Source organism: Macrobrachium nipponense, chromosome 5 (genome assembly GCF_015104395.2).
Source record: "Macrobrachium nipponense isolate FS-2020 chromosome 5, ASM1510439v2, whole genome shotgun sequence".
NCBI lineage: Eukaryota > Metazoa > Arthropoda > Malacostraca > Decapoda > Palaemonidae > Macrobrachium > Macrobrachium nipponense.
This window is the reverse complement of record NC_061107.1, coordinates 17,766,779-17,791,213: the sequence shown is the minus strand read 5'-3', so window position 1 is coordinate 17,791,213 and position 24,435 is coordinate 17,766,779. Positions and strand designations below refer to the sequence as shown.

Below are 24,435 nucleotides of genomic sequence, written 5' to 3'. Positions count from 1 at the left end.
CTCCTGTTCCAATTATCCTTCAGCCATACTGAAATCTTTGACCAACACATATTAAACCTTCCTCATTCATCACAGCTCCAAGTCTCTCATATCTCTTTTCCCAGTCACCAGCTATAGTCTTCTGGACCCACCCCACCCATATATCCTCTGCTACTTTCAGATCATCTGAGTGAGGAACTAAAAAGACACCTTTAAATGACCTCAACCTAACTGCCTTCAAAACTCTAGCAGTCACTCTTAAAAGCTTACTGTAACTACCATATCTATTTACATCAATTATAACCGTATTATCCCTATATAGATTATTTACAATTTTGACTGGAGCAATATCTGGTAGTTCGAGATCATTTGACTGACTGATGGGCCATTCACAAACAGGTAAACACATAAATGTGGGTCCATTCTGCCATAAAGAATCAGAATCTAAAAGCATAGGGTGTGTAGGCCTTGTAGTTAAGTCTGCTGGATTATTTCCTGAGGATGTCCAAAACCATTCAACAGATTTTGATTTAGTTTGAATTTCTGCTACTTTAGAAGCGACAAAAATATTAAAACTGCTTGACTTATTACAAATTTGTGCTCTGACAATAGATGAATCAATAATATGTATGACTGAGTCAAGTTCAATGTCTATTTCCTTCTCAATCACAGTCCTCAACCGGCAGGCCAACACAGCCCCACACAACTCTAACCGTGGGATGGTGAGCTGTCGAGTAGGAGCAATCCTATTCTTTGCCATCAAGCGTTTACTTACAAAGGGTCCTTCCCTCACTTTCCACCTCAAGTACGCACAGGCTCCATAAGCTAACTTACTTGCATCTACAAAAATGACTAAAATCATGGCTTACCAACGGGCGTCTTTAGGCTTCACACATCTATGGAATGTCAAAGTTTCTAATTCATACATCTCTTTAAATAACTTTCTCCATCTTTCATACATATACTGTGGCATTGCTTCATCCCAATCTAATCTTCCCTCATTTTCACTGATGGTGGTTAGTAAATCGCGCATAAGTAACTTTGCTTTCAAGGTGAATGGCACAATGAACCCAAGGGGATCATATACCGAAGCAGTTTGACTGAGTACCATCCTTCGATTTAACGTATTTGGGAGTTTCTCATCGATTTCTGATTTCTTTATGGGTGGCTCCATTCGAATATTTTTTACTTTCTTAGAGAAATTTATCTTTATCACATAGAAAAACAGGTCCTCCATAGGATTCCAGTTCAACCACAGTACCTTTTCCTTATCAGTTTTCAAGATGTTAAGAAAATTATCTTCTGGACTCTCACCTGATATAACCCAGTGCTTGATCTGAAATCCTCCCCAAGATAATATTGCATTAGCTTCTACAATACTTCTCTTAGCCCTTTCAACCGTTGATACACTTGACAGTATATCATCAACATACGAGTTGCGATTGATCAACTCTGCAGTTAGGGGAAAGGATTCATCCATCTCGGTGGTTTTACGTAAGGCCATCATTGCTATTATGCCACTAGGTTTATCACCAAAGGTCACAGTAGTAAGCACATAGTGATCTGGCTCTCTGTTAGTTTCTAAGTCCCGCCACAAAAACCTATGAGTATGTTGATCAAGTTCTGAAATTCGTACAGAGTTATACATTTTCTTAATATCTGCTACGAGGGCCACAGCATGTTGCCTAAAACGTATCAGTATAGCAATCATGTTGTTTAGCACATCAGGGCCCTTTGCAAAGTAATTATTAAGTACGTGACCAAGGTAAGAGGAAGAAGAGTTGAACACAATTCTCAAAGGGGTAGAAACTGAGTCTGGCTTGTGGACTTCATGGTGGGGCAAGTAGTGAACGGGACCATTATAATTACTTATCTCATCTATGTTCAATTTTTTACCAACTTCCCTATGAACCATACCTAAAATCTGATCATTATATTTTTTAGAGTAATCGCTCCCAAGCTTTATTAACCTTCGTTCAGTAGATTTTAGTCTTCCATATGCAAGGGAAAGATTATTAGGGAGTTTGTTAGGATCCTTAATCCATGGATAGCTTGCAATCCAATACCCATTTATTGAATCATAATCAAGTCCTTCTTCTATCTGTTTTAATTCCATTTCCTCCTTCAAGCTATGTTTCCCCCCACTCAATGAACACTTCCCACATTTACAACCACTACATTTAGGTATACATGAAGTTCCAAAATTTTCAACTGAAAAAAAATCTTCTAACTGTTTTGAGAGGTTCTCACTGTATCGTAGTATGATGTCATTGACCTCAGTAGCTACAGTCATGTGGCTAATCATTACCGTTAAGACACTATTAGTACCCATACTCTTATTCATAACTGGATATGAACCTCTTACACACATTCCAAAATTGTTTTGCATTAGCTGTAAGGTATCAATGGTTCTAACCACTTGAGGTATCATGCTACTCTGATCCACGCCAATTAACAAATCTACCTGCCTGTTGGCCGACATTTTCCATTTTCTCCTCTACACCAAATAATTTAGCTATCAATGTGGTGTCAAATTCTGCAATGTCAGATGTAATTTTATTGATACCACAAGCTTCAATAGTCCATACAGTACCAGTCAAATCAGTAATTGGCACATTATAAACTTTACTATCAAACAGCTCAGTGCTATTTCCAACTTTAGTTACAGTGAGACTTACATCTTTACCTCTCAAACCCAACTTCTTTGCCATCCGATGCGAAATCATGTTAAAATTTGAACTGGATCACACAATGTTGCCACCTTTTGCCCTTTACTCTGCATATGTCCAATCATCAACAATACTCCCTCCCTCGACAATAAGTTATTTGATCCCTGTACTCGACGGTGAAATAAGTTTTGTACAAACAAAGAATGGAGAATAGGGTGGTGAGGTCTGCCGCATACTTCATTATTTTGATCTTTAATATGACATAACTCTCTGTTCAAACAGTCACTACTGACATGTCCCTTTCGTAAGCAGATGAAGCATACTCTATTGCTTTTTAACAGCTCATATTTAGATTTATTATCCAAGGTGCTGAAACCCTGAACAATCCAAATGCTATGGGAAGCTGTACCATGTAACCAACAGTCTTATTAATGTTCGGTGACATGTTAGGGTCTAACTCCTAGCTTGATTTGATAAGTTTGAAGCAATTTGGTTCATGTTTACAATACATTCATTTAATTGTTGTTGTTGTGCCTCTTGGTTTTCTCTTAACTGCTTAATTGCTTCATTCAAATTATCTGAATAACAGTGATTCTCATGAGTCGCACTGTGCACTGCTGCCCTATCAGTGGTTGTACTTGACCTCACTCCTTCCTGCACGTACTCTATTACCTTCCTTTCTTTTTCTAAAAATTCTAATAATTTTCCAAATTCCTTCTCACTTTGGGACTCACTAGCTTTTAAAACCCATTCCCTTTTCAATGTTGGGGGTAAGAGCTTTTCTACTAAGCTAATTACAGTAGTGTTATTCATTTCTGATTTAGATCTAGCTTACACATATCAAGCCATCCCCTCTCCACAGTATTCACCAATTCCACAAGTTTTTTATTGTTGCCTTCTGGCACAGGTTTAAGGGCTCTTATCTCACACAAAACAGAGTCCACCACCTTTGTTACATTTCCAAATTTTTCATCAAGTCTGGCCATCATCTTATGGAAATCATCATCAACCCCAAGTACCACTTTCAAGGCTTCGCCTAACAAACACTGCTTAAGAACATATGGATCCTCCCCATAGTTCTTAATCATTAATCTGTCAAAGTCCTTTCTAAAGGATGGGTACAGTCTTATTTGTCCATCAAATCTAGGAGGTTCAAGCTTCTTAACTATAAACTTTGTGTTTTCTGTTTTTTGCTTACCCTTTTCACTGTCTATTTTCGCAAGTATTTGAGAATGTGCCTTACATTTCAACCTATACACTTCAATTATATAATCCTCCGCCGATTCTAATAGGCTAACATAATTCTCATGAGACTCATGAATGCAGGAAATAAGATCATCATTAGCCTTTTCTAACCTCTTATAGGCGTCACAGACCTCATCAAATGCAGGCTTCAAAATCTCTGTCGAGTCGTCTTGCTTCACACTCTCGTTGAACAGTTTCAGGGTTCGGTTGAATTTCCTCCTCTCCGATGTACGCACTGTCTTGGCTCGATCCATCTTGACTAGCAGGGATGAGTAGGATGTCCAATCAAAGTTCCCTCAACCATGGGTAGCAGGTGCTGAATTGTATGGATCGGGTAGATACAAAGTCACCAAGTGCCACATGAATACTTTATTAGTAACATCAGCCTGTAACAAGTTTCCAAATTAAAACAAACTTCCAAATTGTAAACAGACACTTAAAATGTAATCCTAATAAAATATGCAAAACAACACAGCAATATTCGTAAAATCAAATATAAAATGCAAGCAGTCTATTGTACCCAACACAGCAATAACACTAACTCCATTACAAATACAAACATACAGGATATCCCACTATAACATTTCCAAATCCATCATAAATATAAGTACATATGATTAATCAATACAGTAACTTACACCTTGGCGCTCCATATCAAACTCCCACACATGCTTAACCGGTGCAATGCTGGCCATACACCTCTGCCAGTACACTCTGGACGTGTTACCTCTACAAATAAACAAAAACAGAAATCAGCCTAAATTTGCACACCCAGCTAGGAGGCCAACCGACACATGTCAACACACACAGAAATGAGGGCCGGCAGCCGCCTTGCCCACCTCCTGATTCCCCAACAAAACACCATCACCTTGAGCAATAACTTGTTTCTAATATTATTCATAATTTGTTTAACATTAATTTCTGTATTATGTAATGTTACAAACAAAATATACAATTATAAATAATTATGATTACATCATACAGTTAGGTAGTCACTGAGTAGGGAAAGACCCTCTCTCCTTCACCCCTCTTTAACCCCTAATGCTAATAAATTGGTCCGCCTGCTGTTAAGCACTACGTGGGATTGTGCACCGGTGAAAATTGCTTACAGACAACAGACAGACAGAACAAACTGCTGTTATTTTCTACTAAGATAATTGCATAAGAATATCAGCTTTTCAGAATTATCAGAAGGACTAGCAAAGCGTTAATGTTACATTAACCACTGTAGGTGTAATATTAATTACAAGAGATATTAAATGTATTGGACTGGTTGTATTGGTATGAAAAGCTGACTTAAGACCTCACTGATTAGGCAGTATTGTTCAACTCTCTGATAAGATCCGCTTTGCCTAAGTAACACTAAACTTAATGAATCGGCCATTAGAAAAATCTCGTTGCAAACTTCGAACTTCGACCACTGCGTTTGTTTTATAAAATAAAAAGGCCTTAAATAATACATCATTTAAAGCTGCCGAAAGAAAGGCATTGATCGCAAAGGCTGCCTGTTTCCCCAGGGATGGAGTTCTCAGTATCAAACGCTTCGCACATCCTTTGTCCTATTAATACTGAAGCTGCTCTTCTCTTTGGACGCCGTAAGTTCCCAAGGTTATTGATTTCTTACATCTTTTGGCCAAAATTGCTCTTAAGTTGTGATTTCTTGTGACCAGTGGATTATGATGTAGATTATGGTTGGGAAATAACCACTTTGGTTTTTTAGTTCACAATCTGTAACATCATGGGACTTGCATTAGAGCCATTAGTGCCCACTCATTTTGCAAAACATGACCGCCAAAAGGTTTTCATTTATTTGAGTGTGAAAGTGTAAAAAAATAAAGTCTTCTTGTGTAAATGCTCATATAATGAAAGAAGGCTGTAATATTGGTTTAATGCGTAGGTATCTTTACTTAGTTCTCTCTTCGTGAATTGTAATTTTCTCTTATTTAAATAGTTTTTTTTTTTTGCTTAGTTTATCTTAAATTATTCAATACCTTCATCTCACTACATCCGTTTTCTCATATGTTCTGAGGAAGTTTGCAATACAAGTGTAATACCCTATTGGGCTTCTTTCATATAAGCATTTGAAATAAACGTAAAATAAGGTTAAAATGAAGTACGACCAAGAATAAAGTATTAATGATAAACACAAGGCAGGAAGATGGAGTAGGGACTATGCATGATTTATGATAAATGGAAGTTTTGTTCTTGATTTCTCTGGGTATTTGGGAATGAAAATAGTAAATGAGAATAGGATCATAATAGAGGCGAATTACTGAATAATAATAACAAAGCAAGGGAGGCAGCAAGATGTCTAAAGGAAATTATGGAAGAGAAAAGAAAGTTAAAGCTAGAAAGGTTAAGACGGGTGTTGTGCCACCTTTGCCTTTTAGAGGTGGAGTGTGGGTGGTGATTACAGACCGGAAAATTAATTGCTCGAGGGGGTTTGGAATGATTAGATAAACGCTGATACAAACGTAGTTAATAGGGTTGGCAAAGGTGATTACAATATTCACCTGTTTTGAGGTGCTGTTGGGCAGTTGGTGAAAACTGTCTGTAGTTCGATAAATGTGTGGAGGAGAAGGATAAACTATGACCACCACATCTTGGCAGCTAAGGAAGATATGGGCATAGCATTCGGACTCTCGCACAAAAATACTCGCTGATAATTGGAAGAAGAATCCCAGCACCGCTTATTCCACTGGAATTTTGTCACACCTCGTGTGTGTGTATATATATATATATATATATATATATATATATATATATATATATATCTATATATATATATATATATATATATATATAATGTATGTGTTTATGTATTTAACATTAAGCCTTTCCATCTAGCAGAGGTGGTTCCCAAAAAAGAAAGGGCTATTATCACTGTTACATTCACACTTGGATAACCGAATTGTTGTTGATTCACTGCGCAGGAATCTGGGATCACAAACATTTCAATACTGAACATGCGGGTCTTTTTTTTTTTTTCTTATTCTTTTTTTTGTAGTTTACCGTAAAAGGAGTCGATAGGAACCGATCCACTTCGAGATATATGAAACTCATTAATTAACTAGACTATAATTACATAGCTCTCCATTCTCTCCATTAATTGAAGTGGTCCTACCAAAGGAAATCGGATAGTCTGCGTGTGTGTCCATTCAACTAAGAGTTTTGTGTGTGTGTATGTGTGTGTGTGTGTGTGTATGCAGAATAAACTCTTCTTTTTGTATTAAATCTATGCAACAGTAAGAAACTTTCGTATGTACACGTATATCTTGTATACTCGGTTATCACCAGGAATGTTATTGGGATGTGAGGCTTTGTCCCTGTGTTCCTAAAACTGTAGAATGAAATATCTAGCATTCTGTTATTTTTTTTTTTAAATGGTATCCCATGATACTACGTTACTTCAACAAGGGTAATGCGTAACATTTAGATATGTTTTGTCCATTCTGTGAAAAAGATTCTAGTTGAATAAAGCCACTGAACGTTTTGTCAAGTTCGTGTTTTTTCTTTTTTTTTCTATTTATGCTTTTCTATCTGCAACCGTTATGCAACAATTGGAATGCTGAGGATTAAAATGCATGAAATTGTGCTGTATTCTCTCTCTCCGTCTCATGAACAGAGAAAGAACAAACGCAAAACAAGAAAAGCCAACAGTGGGATGACGAAAGACCAAAGCACCGAGCAATGCTCCTCCCTTTTCTACGCCACAATTCACTTTATCGCCGGACGCATTCAAGGGTGAAGTCGACACCCGAATCCTGAACTCTTCCAGCCATCTGGTTATTGAATCGTTCGAACAGATTTCCAGTGAGAGTTCACTGCAGCAGTGTTTTCCAGGCAGAATTCATCAAGCCAGCAGCAGCTCTGCATTTACAATTTATCTCCATCAATTGACGCGATTGGTCTGATGTTTACGGTGCTTTCATTCCAGAGCGCTTCCCTGGAGGCAAAAATTGTTTTGCTCTCGTTATCCCTGACAATGAAATCAAATAACCAACGTTTCCCAAACAGTCGTTCCCAGCAGCATATGCGTCGCTGGCTTTCTGGTGGAATGGATGCCACAGCTTTTTCGGTTTTGATATAACAATCACACCCACGTGGTTTTCGATCTGCCGGATTGAAATGGAAACTTGAATTCATCAAGTTTACTCTCACAGAAGATTTTTTTAATTGATACTTTGCATAGATGTAAGATTAGTTTTTTAACAAAAGTTTTCCCCTGGTTGTTTTAATAAAATAATAATAATAATAATAATAATAATAATAATAATAATAATAATAATAATAATAATAATAATAATAATGATAGTTTTTACTAGTACTACTGAACAACAGAAATTAATATAGATTCAACAGAATTATGATTAGGTTGCAAAACCAGCTTTGGAATATAAGTGAACATAATTGTATTAAGAACTACGTCCATTTATTGTAAATCTCCTAATATGTGCAGTCTCTAAGTGACAATCTCTAATTATTCAAACTGCTCTACATTTCTTTTGACTCAAGAATACAGACTGCTATCACCCTTTATGAACCGGTTTTCATTTGATACACCCCTTTCTAGAAGTGAATTTTATCAATACTTTAAAGTTTCTCAGTCTGAGCAAGATTTGGCCATTTGTATATCGGTACTTTGTCAGAGCCCTGCGCGATAACTTGAATTTGCCTGAAAGGGTAATATTGATGCCTTCGTTTGGTTTTTGGGGTGTAGGTATAAATTGCTTGTTCCAAAGCTGTGTTGGACATCGAAGCAGAACCGTGTTGTCTGTTGTTGGTTACTAAATATTCAGGTGTGACAGGAATCTCACACACCTTTGTCTTTTGCTCTTGTTAGGACTGTATAAAATCCTTTTCAGAACTCTACTTTTTATAAGCATAAAGAACTCCTTCCGCAAGAGACTAAGCTATATAGTCTGACGAATTCCTCTTCACTGTTTTCTCTTTTCTATACTTAAAAACTTCTTTTAAATCTCCTCCAAATCTGGTATCTCAATTCCCTCTCAACTTCTGTTATTGTAATGACCATTCCTTTTGTTTGTTAACGATAAGTAAAGCGTAGGCAAAAGACATTGTGGATTGAACTCTAATAATTACATAAGAATTATATACAAGCTGAAACTTCGAGGCAAATCATATGTATATAGATATATGTATGTATATATATATATATATGTATAATATATATATATATCTATATTATATATATATATATATATATATATATAGTATATAATATATATATATATCTATATATATTATATCATATATAGATATATATATATATATATATATCTATAATATATCTATCTATATAATATTTCTCTATTATATATAGTATATTAATTATTCCTATATAATATTATATCTTATATATTTATAGTATATAATATTATTATATTATAGAATTATTCTTTATATAATATATTAATAGAGATATAATATATAGATATTTATCTATATAAGATATATATATATATATAGAATTATATATTAATATATCGATTTATATATATATATTATTATTATATGTTATATTTATATATATATATTATGATATAATCTTAATATCTATATATATTATAATTATATATATAGAATAACTATATCTATTATATATTTATATATATATATATTATAATATATAATACTTTAATATAATGTATATATTATATATATTTATATATATTATATATATATTATATATTGTTATATATCTATATATTATTAGATTATTAGATATATACTATTATTTTAATGATTTATGCATATAAGATATATATTATAATATAGTAAATAATATATATATATAGTAATAGTGAATTATATGGGGTGTGATTATACGTGATAGTGACTAAGTATCTATATATTAATGTGATTATATCTATATATATAATGTTTGTGTAATATATATTATATATATATATATATATATTATATATATATAATGTATTGATATATTTTCAATATATATAATATAAGATAAATATAGTGTATATCTAATTATCTATATAATATTATATATTACGATCTAATATTACTATGGTTATTATTGATAGTATATATCTTATAATATATACTACTCTCTATCCGATATATTATATAAGGATATATATATCTATATAGATCTATAAATCTCTAAATATATCTAGTAATGTAATCTCTAATTATATAGTATATGATATATATATATAGATATACGATAAATATATCATATATATTAATATAAATATCTGAATAAATTAATATATATATATTAAGTCTTCTATATATATATAGTATAATATATAATAGTAGTACATATAATATGATAATAGTGAGTATATATATTAATATAATCTATATTATATATATATCTATAATTAGGTATATATATTATCATATATATAATATTATAATAATATATATCTAGTGTAATAGCTATATATTTATTGTAATATATATATATGTGTGTGTGTGTGTGTGTGTGTGTGTGTGTGTGTGTGTGTTTCAAGAATTAAAAGGAGGAATTTTCTTATATATATCACATTTAAACCGCTTCGGTCTCTAGCTATAACCCCTTTCATTCTTTTTACTGCACTTCCATTCATATTGCCTTTCTTCCTTCTTGCTATCCATTCTCTCCTAACAATTATTTCACAGTGCAACTACTTTGAGGTTTTCCTCGCGATGCACCTTTCAAACCTACCTACTGAATTTCCTTCCCAAAGCTGAATGACTCCTCTATTCCATTCCACATTTAAAACGAAAAAAAGGAATACTAATGTTATCCCTCAGGCTTTGGTGCTCTGAAGACTAGTGGAAGCATCAGCATACTTTGTCTGCTCTTGGCTCTCATTAAGGCTAAAAACGTCTTTTTTTTAGCATAATGACACTGCATAATTACAACAACATTTCTATTTAAAAAATTCCAAATTTACTTAATAGCCAAATGTAACATGTGAAAAGAACAATCTTAGCCTGTGTATATTCTGCATATATTTTAATGGTTTCTTACAGAATACCCGTTGGAAATTCAGTTCAAATACCAGCGAGAGATAGAGACAGAGAGACAAAGACAGAGATAGAGAGAGAGAGATAGAGACAAAGAGACGGGGATGAAACTACCAATGTGGAAGAGACAATATACACCCATTAAATATGTGAGTATTAGTATTACTGAATAAGTATTTCTGCACAGTAGTTCTTCTATTTGTTTTGGTCTCTGTGAAGTTCAAAGACGGGTTAACTTCAATATTTTTCATTTATTTATATCTTGTAATGAAGCTAATTTTTGAAGTTAAAAGTAAACACATACTACATACCAGTTGAAAACACGCATAAATAAAGTGTATCGTATCTCAGTGTAGTAATATGATTAATATAGTGGTGATAGAAATTTTTTTTATTATTTTAATATTGTAGGTATTAACTTTATATAGGGGATATTTTATGATAATCATTACCCGGCTGTGAAATGATACATATGATGTTGCTTTCCCTCGTGGTTGGCTTCCTTGAAAGTTTTAGTGTATTTCCATTCATAAAACTAATGACACGCCTCCATTTACATATTAGCACACGTAACCAAGCTTCCATTTTCTATTTCTGTACCCCACAATGGCAAAACACTACATCAGTTTATCAACGAGTCATGCACAAAAGTTAGATATTGTTCATAAGGCCTCATATATTTTCAACAGTGATGAAATCAGTACAACCTGTTATAGGTCATTTTTACTCCTTTTACTAAGAGTACTGTTCCCCGGTGTGGATATCTGCTTCTGCCAGAGATTTGTCTGTTTTAGATAGAGTGGCTTGTGTTGGTAGGTTTCTGTTTCCAAATCGTAGTGGTTATGACGTGAACCATTGACGGATGGTCTCAAACTTGTTTTGTCACTCTTTTTTTTAAGTTGTATTTCAAACAGAGATCTTCCAAGTATAAGATCGACATGAATGATATAAAAATATCCTGTGCCTTAGCCTTGCCACTTCTTATTGGATGCTGCAACATAAGACTTATTTTGGTGTGAAAAATGTGGAACTTTTTTCTCTGTTGGTAGATAAATGGGTACACATACAATATGTGTATATATATATATATATATATATATATATATATATATATATATATATATATATATATATATATATATATATATATATATATATATATATATATAGCACCCCCTTTTGACAAAACGACAACAACACAAATTGACAACACTTATCTGTTGACAGCGGGCGCCCTCTATCTGCAAACATGTCATTAGGCTAATTACCTCACATAAATACAAAAATACACTATTTATTTCCCAAAGCAGATGAATATAAAATAGAACAAAATGATTAATAAGTCATAATGATAAAAACCCAAGTCTGCCCCACAAAGAAAACTATTAAGTTATCATTCCAATCTCCTGGCTTGGTCTTAGTAATCACTCCTAGACTCATTTAAAATATGTGCCATACCTTGAGATGGGGTTTTCTCCCGACACTTGGCGTTCCCTCGACCGTCTTTCTTCCTATCACAAAGGAATGTGTCTTCCCCTCAAGTACCTTGAACGGTCAGACCTGTGATAAACGTGCAAACGAATGTACATACCCACCATGCCTCAAAACCGCCCGTGGCAACAGTATGGACAGCCACCAGCCTAAACTGCACAAGCATCACATTCCTTTATTCAAGAAGGCTGTCTCTACAGTGCTCTCTGTCTCCAAGCAAGAGCAGCTGATACAGTATGTAATTCACTAACACATCAATTCATACCTGTAAGATGGCTCGGCCACCTATGTCCTTTGTGCACTCCTGTCGCACACCCCACCAGCAACTAATGCACAATGTATCAATTTGCCACATGATTTACAGCTACCTCCGTTGCTGGACCCCTTGTGCCTCACCGGATGCACAGAAGTTTAAGAACTCCTAGTACGCAAATTGTGATCAGTATAACACCGAGCATGACCACTATTATTGAAATTGTGTAACATTCATTGAAGAAAAACTCATCTTCGTCACTATCCTCCAGCGGCGGGACTGTAACAGTCTCCACTGTAGGCGGAATTCGAACCGCCTCATGGTTTAAGTGTTTCATAAACACTTTTGTCGACGAGTTGTAGACACCATGAAGAAATCCGAGAGAACACGGCAGGAACCATCAAACAACTGGGATCCCTGAAGAACGAGCGAGTTGTTGTCCCCATTGCACACAGTAGAAATCTTGCATCTGGCGCAGAAGACCGCTGTCGTTGTCTCCGTCGATATTACTTGATATGGATCAGGGAATTCTCTAGTCACAGTGAGTCGGTAAATTCTTGTGACCTAATTCTAGTTCGCAACCTGACAGGTCAATACGTTGAAGAGAGAATATCTTACTTTCACATACATATCTGTCATAAACTAACACACATCCTACTTCATAGTCAACTGCCGAGGACTGGAATTCTTCACCTAATATATTCATAATCTCTACCCCTGTCCAAACCACTACCGACCCCTGGAAAGAACTAGGAAATGGCCTAAATATATAGCTGTTAAATGGTTTTTTATCACTGACTGGTATGTCAACAAGTAGCCCCTTATCTGATAACTGTACCTTTAAAATCCCATAGTATCTATAAAGTAAATCTCCCGTAAAAATAATATTTGATCCCCTTGGCTTTTAATCTCATTCAACAAAGATTCTGTTTCTCTTTCAACGTTCAACAGTGTAGTGGGTAGAGTGAAAAATGTAATGGGGACATCTAGGTCTTCCCGGACTTGATTTCCTCAACTCATTAAATCCGTTTTCTAATTTCTCATTCCTCCCTCTTAGAGAATTCAGAGCTTTACCATGTTCGGGGAGCTCCACCTCTAATATCCCAACCTTCACCAAACTCGTTATTGCTACTCCAGCTATGGCTGCAATAGCTACCTACAACCCCGGCCGCCAACAACTGTACTGCCCTTTTCTGTCTTCTAGACGGGTCCCTCCCCCCGACTGGCTTTGTCTCTGGGACCAAAGTGGGTGTTTCCGTGATCTTGACTTGTACCCTGTTTGCAGTTATTTTTATTTCTGCTAAAAGACGTCCCAGTGATTCGGACAGATTTCTTATAGCCTCAAGTTCGTTTAACGTGTTTACCCGTCCTTCAACTTTGCTACGCGATTCCTCGAGTTCCAATCTGGCTGAACCAAGGCTCTCAAACTTGATACTTATTGTTACTTTGTCAGATGACAACCATACTAGGTGGTCTTCCTCAATAAGCACTCCAGGACCCAGACATACTTTCGTCTTCGCGAGCACCATCAACCCCAGGGCAACGATTAAGCAATATTTCAGCATCTGACAGAACAAGAAAAATAAAACCTGTCAGTTATCTAATTCTGTAGGACGACATTTACACCAAGTAATAATGAAAAAAGAAAATAATCGACCTTCCTCATTACAAATGTACCCAAGAGAAGAAAAACATATACATAATCCAATATTATTCCCAAAAATGTAATATGTACCGTTACGGAATTTGCTACTGCAACAATCTCATTGACCAGAAACTACTGGAAAAGAACCCCCTTACAAAGTACATCTCCGTGGAATGCCATAGTCAACAGAGAATAGTGGAAATCTCCGAGTAATCAACTCCAAAGGGAAAAATCAGCAACCGTATTCATCACAGCATTATCAGCAAAAATCCACCTGTGAACACTTTAGATTTGTCTAGTCAGACTTGCAATGCCAGAAACCATTATGCCCCAAATATCATACACACAGGAATTATCACATGTTTATCATCACGTTTCTCAGCTAAAATGAAAATTCGCCATATTTCCAAACAACTTCCCACATAAAATATTAACCTCGGAATCTTACGCCAAATGCCGCAGATTTTCGCATAAAAAAAAAAAAAAACGGTAGAAGGAAATGATAGAGAAAAAAAAAAATGTTGAAACATTTCACCACCAAATTGCAAAAACCAGACAGCAAGAAAAAAGAGAAAAAAAATGCAATTGTGCAACAATATATTAATCACCACAACCAATTCTTTTCAATTTCGAGATATGTGTTAACCTTGATCGACCTGTTTTTTCCTCTAAGACTACAAATCTCTTTCCAATTTTTTCCTCAATGACTTTAAAAGTACCTTCAAATTTAGGGCCTAATTTGTAGTTCAGTTCATTTCTCACATTAAGTTTTAAAAATACATTGTCTCCAACATTGATCTTGGGATCAGATATTTTACTAATACTTTTCTGTACCATCTCTCTGGTTTGGTGGATTTCGAGATTAGGCGTTGATGATACAAGCATGTCTCTCTCTCGCTGTGGATACCAACGCCTAGATCGTATCTCCCCATGATGAAGTTTAGATAGCAAATCAAATGTGCCTCGTGCTGGACAACCAAACAAAGCTTCAAATGACATTTTAATGGAATCACTAACAATAGTGTTAATACTATGTCTAACAACATCAACATATCTGTCCCAATTCTTATCATTACCACCTACAGTTTTCCTAAGAGCCTCGAGCACTTTCATGTTTGCTCGTCCACACAACCCATTAGCCTTAGGTCTGTATGGAATAATTGTTGCTTTCTATATCCCCATGACTTCCGCTAAACATTCCAAATTTTTGTTCACAAATTCTCTACAGCTACTTCTTCAGCCGTTTTATGCTTAAGTGGGAAAATTTCTGCTATCCTTGTAAGTTCATCTATTATTACTAACAAGTACTTGTTCACATACCTAGACTCACAAAAATTCCCCAGGATATCCATATGTATTCTTTGAAAAGGTCTACTCGGCATAGGATACGATCCTAATTTGCATGAAGTTATTCTTCCAGGCTTACATGCGTTGCACACTGTACATTTTCTCACAAAATTTTCCACATCTTTCCCCATGATTTTCCAAATGTATTTCGCATGAACCTCATCATACGTTTTTTCTGTTCCCAAATGTGGACTACCGAACCTGCAATGAACTATATCCAGAATCACTGGAATTAGGACTTTCGGAATTACGATCTGTGTCGTATCTTCTTTACTTTCACTGGTTCTCAATTTATATTTAATTTTCCTAACCAATAGATTACCTTCTAACTCCAAACCCGCAAAAGGCAACTTATAACGTTTCCTGACTAATTCACCTCTAAGAAACGCTTTTGTGTCTGCTAGAATCTCGTCTTCATCTTGCCTTTGCTCTATGAGAGATATATCCCATTGTATAGCATTGCTAGTGACTTGCGCATCTTGGAACTCTTCTGTGTCGTGAAAACTTCTACTAAAAGCACCTGCAACTATGTTAAATTTGCCCTCTATATATTTGAGCTTTGCAACAAAATCTCTGATAGTTAAAAACAATCGAGCTCTTTTAGGCGACAAATTGCGTTTATTAAAAAGATCTAATAATGGCTTGTGGTCTTTAAGAACTTCTACTTTGTTCCCCATCAATAACATTTTAAAATGAACCAAGCTCGATACTATTGCAAAGGCCTCTTTATCTATGGTAGCCATTGATCTCTCGTTGCTGCCCTTCGTCCTAAACTTCCTGCTATAAAAGGCTATGGGATGGAATTTCCCATCAAACTTTTGCATAAGGCAAGCACCTATACCTTCCTGGCTTGCATCAGTCACAAGCACCTATACCTTCCTGGCTTGCATCAGTCACTAATGTAAAAGGTTCCCTAAAATCTGGAAACTTCAAAACAGGGGGATTCATTAGCGCGTCCTTGAGCTTTTGAAAACTCTCCGCCTGGGGTTCCTTCCATAGAAATTGAACGTCCTCCTACAATACCTCTGTTAGGGGAGCTGCTATATTAGAGAACACTTTCACAAACCTCCTGAAGAAACCGGCGATACCCAGGAATGACTTAATCTCTTTCTTTGATCTGGGGGTGCAAAAATTCGATATTGCTTTGACTTTATTGTCATTTACTCTAACCCCTTCCTTAGATATGACATGGCCTAGATATATGATTTGCTTTTTCAAGAACGAACACTTAGCTAGCTTAATTTTCAACCCTGCTAATCTAAGCCTCCTAAGTACTTCTGTAAGCACTTCCAGGTGTTGGGCGATCGTGTCTGTTGTGACCAATATATCATCCATGTACACAAAAACATTTTTGCCCAATAACACGTGCAAAACTATGTTCACCAACCTGGTAAAGGTCATCAGACTGCCCGATAAACCGAAAGGCATTTGCGTAAATTCATAGTGTCCCTTGGGCACTGAAAAAGCCGTAAATTCCTTGCTACTTTCACTAAGAGGGACCTGCAAAAAACCCTGCGCCAAATCAATTGAGCTTTAAATATTATGTCCCCTGATTTCAACAAAAAGATCTGGTATGCACGTGACTGGATAGCGGTCAGGGATCGTCTTCTCATTTAAACGTCTAAAATCGACGCATACACGGACAGTACCGTCTTTCCTAGGCACCGCTAGCAAGGGAAAGTTGTAAGGAGACACGCTAGGTCTAATGATTCCTTCTTCCTCCCATCTATTGACTTCTTTTTCTACCTGTTCTCTGATTTTGAAAGGTATGCGGTATGCAGGAATATTAATAGGTTTTGTGCCTTTCTCCAAATTTACCTTATGCTCTAACACATTAGTCAACCTCAATTTATCACCTTGTAAGGCTACCCTATCCCCAAATTCTGCCAAGAGCTCGCTTATCGCTTCAACATGTTCAATATAATCCTCATAAGCTAAATGTTCTCTAAATATTCGTTTCCTTGATTGCATTTCTGCCTCTGAAAACTCAGGTTTCCCCTCTACGATAGCCACTGAACCAGTATCACGACTCCAATCTTGGAAATCCAATATATATGTATTCCTCTGGTATCTCCTAACTGTATCATTACAGTTTAGTAATTCTAACCACATGGTCCCACCCATGGAAACACTGTTCACCGATGCCGTGCTAATAACCCCTCTAAGCCTCTCGCTATTTTCAATAACACACACATCTGTAGGTTTTCTCACTTCCCTCAATTTGACTTTTACCATAGTCTTTGAACTGGGTAATAACACAATATCCTCCGAGAAAACACCTCTATATTTGTGGTTAATATCTCCCCTTTCCACCACCCCGTACACATTACCACCCTCAGTATTATCCCCAGCATTGTTAGTATCAGAAATAACATCAATATTAGTATCAACATCACCATCCATAATATCATCACCACAATTGTTATCACCGTGAACTCCGATAGAATCCTCACAACCATTTCCCGTATCACCAATGTGGGTTTTAATATTACCCCTCTCCGTAACACCCGTATCACCGCCATTAGTATCACCGAGCACATCTCCTTTTCCAATAATCTCCATGTCATCCGTTCTAATCACATCCTCATAAGGAAGAAAAGCACCAGGTATTCCGACTGTTATCCCATTAACACCCGCATGGATCGAAATCTTGTGTCTCCTACATTCAGGATGACCCAGCAAAAGTCTGTTCCCCAACGCAATTCCTTTCATTACCAAAAATGGTTCTGTTAGTACTCTGTCACCAAGAGTAAACTGTATTTGAACACAACCCAGGGTATTTAATCTATGGGCTTCCACATCACACACCGTCTCCGATGAAGGTTGCAAAGGGTAATTGGAGAACATGGATTGATACAAATTATAGTCCATTAAATTTATAGACATGCTTGAGTCTATAAATATCGGGATATCCACATCCCCTACTGTTCCGTAAACTATAGGCCTGGACTCTGGGGCGTACCCCACGAAACCACAATGGCATGTACAGTAATACCTTGGGTTACGAATTTAATCCGTTCCAGAACCTGCTTCGTAACCTAAAAAATTTGTAACCTAAATGGATTTTCCCATTAGAATGTTATAAAAAGCAAATAATGCGTTCCACCCGACCATGAATGACCATTTCAATTCATATTTTTCCCTTTTATTTTTGTTCACTAAGGTTGAAAATTCGTGTAGGAATTACATAAAATTATAAAATTGAAGAATGAAATTAAATATAAACACTAGATTTAATATGCATGCACAGTAAAACCTGAACTTTACCTTTGGCGAGTGTGGCTGCTGGCTTGACGGAGACGGGAGGAGGGGAAGGGTGAGGAGGAGAGGGTTAGGGCTTGGGGGGGAAATCTCCCTCCGTGAACACTTCTGGAAGACTTTCTGGTTCTTTCTCTAGAGAGCACCGTTCACTACAATCACTAATTTTACGCTTACGCGACACTGTGTCGTCTTTCACAATTTTGAAAAAATATTTTTCTATGGAGGCTTGCTTTTGCCTGTTCTTTAAAATTTTATAGAAATGACCCACCCCATTATCGATAAACAAATTTGTTGCACGCCCTGACGCAGCCTTATTCGGTGATTTTCTCGATAAAACTTTTCAACCAATTTCCCAGTGTTTCAAAAAATCCTTGATCTCGCTCGAAGGAAGCAACTGTGCAGCGTCTTCCCCCTCCTCCTCAGATGAGATCTCCTCCGTTACCTGTCTCTGTTGCTCCTTGTGTAGCTCCAACAGCTCGTCGGTTGTCAGCTGCTGCCCAAGGACATGCCCAAGGATACAATCTCGTCTTCAACTGCCCCCTTCTCGACGGTTTCGAACCCCTCAAAATCTCGTTCAGCAACGCAGTCGGGCCACAGTTTCTTCCGTGCAGAATTGAGGGTTCTCCTGGTGATTCCCTGCCAGGCTTTGTCAATCAGATTGAGGCAGTTGTAAACAGAGTAGTGATCCTTCCAAAACTCTCTGAGGGTAAGGTTGGTGCCTTCCGTCATCTCAAAGCAGCGCTGGAACATAGCCTTCGTATACAATTTCTTGAAATTGGTGATAACTTGCTGGTCCATGGCCTGGAGTATTGGAGTGGTGTTGGCGGGCAAGAACTTGACTTTAATGAACTTGAATTCGTCCAGTAAGTCCTCTTCAACGGATGGAGGATGGGCAGGAGCATTGTCCATCACAAGTAAGGCTTTGAATGGGAGGTCCTTCTCCCGGAGATACTTCTTCACCTCGGGACCAAAAACCTCGTTCATCCACTCGACGAACAAGATCCTTGTCACTCAAGCCTTGGTATTAGACCACCACATAACGTGCAACAGCTTCTTCTGCACGTTGTTTTTCTTAAAGGCGCGTGGATTTTCCGAGTGATACACGAGGAGAGGCTTAACCTTGCAATCCCCGCTTGCATTGGCACAAACAGTAGGTTAGACGGTCTTTCATGGGCTTGTGACCGGGAAGTGCCTTCTCTTCTGCCGTAATGAACGTCCTCCTGGGCATCTTCTTCCAGAATAACCCTGTCTCGTCGCAATTGAAGACTTGTTGGGGGAGGTATTTCTCGGAATCCACGAGCCTTTTAAGCTCTTTTACGTAAGCCTCTGCCGCCTTCGTATCTGAGCTTGCAGCCTCACCATGGCGAACAACACTGTGGAGGCCAGTCCTTCTCTTAAAATTCTCGAACCAGCCACGGCTCGCCTTAAAACTGTCTTTTTCACTGTCTGCTGATGTGCCTGGCTCATTTTTACTCAAATCTTCGTAGATCTTACGAGCCTTTTCGCAAGTGATGCTCTCACTTACGGAATCTCCTGCCTGCTGCTTCTCGTTTATCCAAACCATGAGCAAATTTTCTACATCGTCGAGAATATAAGGCCGTTCTTTCGTCAATACTGTGACACCTTTTGATGCTTTACTGGCTTTAATTTCTTCCTTTTCTTCAAAATAGTGTAGATCGTTGATTGCGACCGCTTGAAGAATGCTGCAATGTCTTTCACGCGCTCGCCTTTATCATGCATTTGGATAATTTCCTTCTTCATTTCGACTGTAATCATCTCCTTCTTTCTTATGCTTTCCTTCTTGCTGCTTGCCTTCATCATCTTGGGAGCCATTGTCTTTAGTATTTGGGTAATAGTAATGTATAAGCACTATCACGGAAACACAACACGTGCGGAAATCACTAAGCAAATTTGAGAGCGTATCATGGACAGATGCGTTCAATCTTAACGCCAGCAAGATAGTGAAAGAGTTATGGTTTAAAACGGGTCAAGGGATGCGTGGGAGGAAGTCACGTGACCCTCGTTAAGTTTTGGCCGAAAAAAATGCGTTCGCAGATCCCACGCTCATCCGATATCCGATGTAAACAAAGCAGGCATTAAGTTTTGGCCAAAAAAAATGCGTTCGCAGATCCCACGCTCATCCGATGTCCGATGTAAACAAAGCAGGCAGCCTCCCATGATAGAAATTCGCGCATTCGTATTCCAAGTGAAATTCGTATTCCAGAATGAGGGCGTCACTTCGTAAGTTAAAAAATTCGTATACTAATCGGTTCATAACCCAAAGTATTACTGTACTAATCACCTGTACTCTTTTTGTTGATTGGCTTTCCAAAAATTTGGTGACCCCTTTGCCCTCTGGTTTGACCTGCCTGGGAAGTCCTCACATTATAACTTCCAGAATTTTGAGGTGTAGGCCTCGCATCTCTCCGTATCTGAGACGGACAAGATTCCCAACAGTGATCCATACTCTTACACATTCCACAATATTTAGCTCTACACAATTTCTTTGGATGGCCTGGTTTATTGCAGTTGAAACACCGCAACTGATGTTGCCTTTGATCGATCGATCTTTTGTTATATTCAACTTTTGCACACATACAGGGAGGAGAAAATTTTATGTCTCTTTGCACCCTATTCCTCGGGCCTGTCCCATTAAAAATTGTACTATCTGCAGTGGGACATTTAGACATATGTTTCTCAATTTGGGCATAAAGTAATTCTTCGTCTGAAGTAGGTTCAATCTTTTCATCAAAGCTATTCATTATTGCATCTGGCACATCGTGCAAGAGCATCGAAAAATGGATCCGTTTATGTAAGTTATCAAGTGAGACATTTTAATGATGTTTTCAATTTGCCTACCCAATCGCCACCGAGTCAAAAAGTTTTGAACTATGTTTTACGAGGCTATTAGTGCCCTTCTGTATTTTATAAAGACCCCTGAGGTCCCTCACCATATCTCCGTGTTCCTTTGAGCCATAAGCTGCTTTCAAAAATGCTTGCAAATCAGTCCAGTACGACATTTTGCAAATTGGAGACTTCTGCAACGATGAGAGAGGTCACCTTTATTGAAATCTAGCAAAGCTTTCGCCTCTCTAAACGCCTCTATATCATCCGTTATGTTTTTTGCGCTTAAATAATTATTCACACCTTCAATAAATATTTGCACTGGCTGGGACAACACACCATCTATGATTCCCCTGAACGGGCTCACGCCCGCACTCACGTTCGTTACGTGATGTAGCAGTGTTGTAGTACTCTTAGCATCTGCCATTTTCCTCTCTTTACGGAAGCTCTTATGTTCTATAAGATTCCCCGATCTCAATAAGATCAATGTATTTATATACACAAAAAACCCAATCCAGAAAAATTAATACAAATTTTCCCCCAATAATGGATAATAAAACAACAAACGCGCCCCGTGCCCAGTATATATCACCCCACGAAAACAACAACAAAAATAAGGAGGGGATAGAAAAAAGAAAAATGGTACAAAAAACTTGCTAAGTGACCCAACCCAACGAAAACTTCCCCTGTCGCTCAGACTCACACACTCAAATTCTCACCTCTCTCTCTCTCTCTCTCTCTCTCTCTCTCTCTCTTTCTCTCTCTCTCTCTCTCTCTCAGGGCGTGACTCATAACAACCAAAAACCCTCGCTCATATTATTACAAAAACCCTCCAATGTCCGTCGAATTTCGAGAGACATCAAAACACAAACACCCTTCAAGTAAATTCATCACAAACAAAAAAAAAAAGAATCAAAACAAATAAAAATAAAGGAGAAAAGAAGAAAGAAAACACAAAATCACACTCATATCTTCATATGACTGGAAACCGAATTCGTATATGCATCGCAAATATGTGTAGCCTATTCACCACACTCGTGAAACACTTTAATGTCAAAAATTAAACTTTTTTCCCTCAAAGTATTAAAACACTGGTTTTCATGAATCACTAACCGGCTAACACTGAGATGCAGAGAGATACCCAAGTAACCTGATGCTTTGAACACCACACCAAACCATTGAATCAGCAAAAAGAACCTTGAGTTGCCTGTGACATGATTATAACCCCTTTTCCTACCAAAAAATATTTGTCTAACTAGTCACCAGTCTCTTCGTTAGCATACCTACAGCCTGTAAAATGTATAAAAAGCTTGTTAAACCACTGCCACCACTATAACGCCCCCCTTTTGACAAAACTACACAAATTGACAACCCTTACCTGTTGACAGCGGGCGCCCTCTATCTGCAAACATGTCAATAAGCTAATTAGCTCACATAAATACAAAAATACGCTATTTATTTCCCAAAGCAGATGAACATAAATTAGAACAAAATGATTAATAAGTCATAGTAATAAAAACCCAAGTCTGCCCCACAAAGAAAACTATTAAGTTATCATTCCACTCTCCTGGCTTAGTCTAAGTAATCACTCCTAGACTCAAAATGTCAATTGTTACATTGTATTAGTCAAGTTTAGAGAATCCCATCTCTAGTATCATGGTATAGAGCCCATCTGTAATAAAGATGTATTCGTTACATTTCTTATAACACAATATTAAGTAAAGAGATACACTGCACACTTCTCTCTTTTCAAAGGCAACTGTTTCTAAGTCATTTAAAATATGTGCCATACCTTGAGATGGCGGTTTCTCCCGACACTTGGCGTTCCCTCGACCGTCTTTCTTCGTATCACAAAGGAATGTGTCTTCCCCTTAAGTGCCTTGATTGGTCAGACCTATGATATACGTACAAACAAATGTGCATACCCACCACGCCTCAAAACCGCCTGTGGCAACAGTGCGGACAGCCACCAGCTTAAAACGCATACTCATCAGATTCCTTCATTCAAGAAGGCTGTCTCTACAGTGCGCTCTGTCTCCAAGCAAGAGCAGCTGATACAGTATGTAATTCACTAACACATCAATTCATACCTGTAAGATATATGCAAGCTTTTGTTTTTCACCCACCAATCAAAACTTTGCTAAGCAGTGTGCTAAAATTATTGAAAAACATATTGGTGCTCTAAATATCAAACTAATTCCCAAAAATCCTAAAACTCTTGGCTCTTTGTTTCCCTTCAAGGATCAGCTCTGTCCTTTGATGACGTCGGGCGTCGTATATGAGTACAAGTGCCCCGGATGTAGTTCCGGGAATTACGTTGGTTCGACTCGGCGTTTCCTCAAGGTCAGGGTCGATTCTCACATGGGTGTGAATTACCGTACAGGCTGCAGATTGTAATCCCAAACTTTCCAATATAAGATCCCAAGCTAGAAGTTGCAAGACATCGATAAAATACGACAACTTCAAAATAATTGGCCAAGCCAAGGAACCTGGAGAACTGCTTCTCTGGGAAAGTCTATACATAAAAGAATTGTACCTATGTTAAATTGCCAATCATTGGCTGTTCCCCTGTTCATAGCATAATGGGCTTGTTTGTTTATATTTGTCCGCCTTCTTTTCTGTTCTTGTGTATTCTTTTAGTCTGTTTGTCTCTGTCATTTTGAGAGGTGCGCCTTGCTCTCCATTTTAAGTTCGTTTTTTCC

The 24,435-nt window shown here is 37.3% G+C and overlaps 1 protein-coding gene across 1 annotated transcript; it reads right to left on the bottom strand.

Annotated features, from left to right (window-relative positions):
- Positions 1-844: 844 nt before the first annotated feature.
- Positions 845-2,311, bottom strand: LOC135215732 (uncharacterized). Its single transcript, XM_064250688.1, has one exon. It carries the CDS (start codon positions 2,309-2,311, stop codon positions 845-847), a length of 1,467 nt encoding a protein of 488 aa, XP_064106758.1.
- Between the last annotated feature and the right edge of the window lie 22,124 nt (positions 2,312-24,435).

Bases quoted from the DNA above. Each gene is read 5' to 3' on its own strand.
- LOC135215732 (XM_064250688.1), bottom strand. From the start codon at position 2,311: ATGGGTACTAATAGTGTCTTAACGGTAATGATTAGCCACATGACTGTA.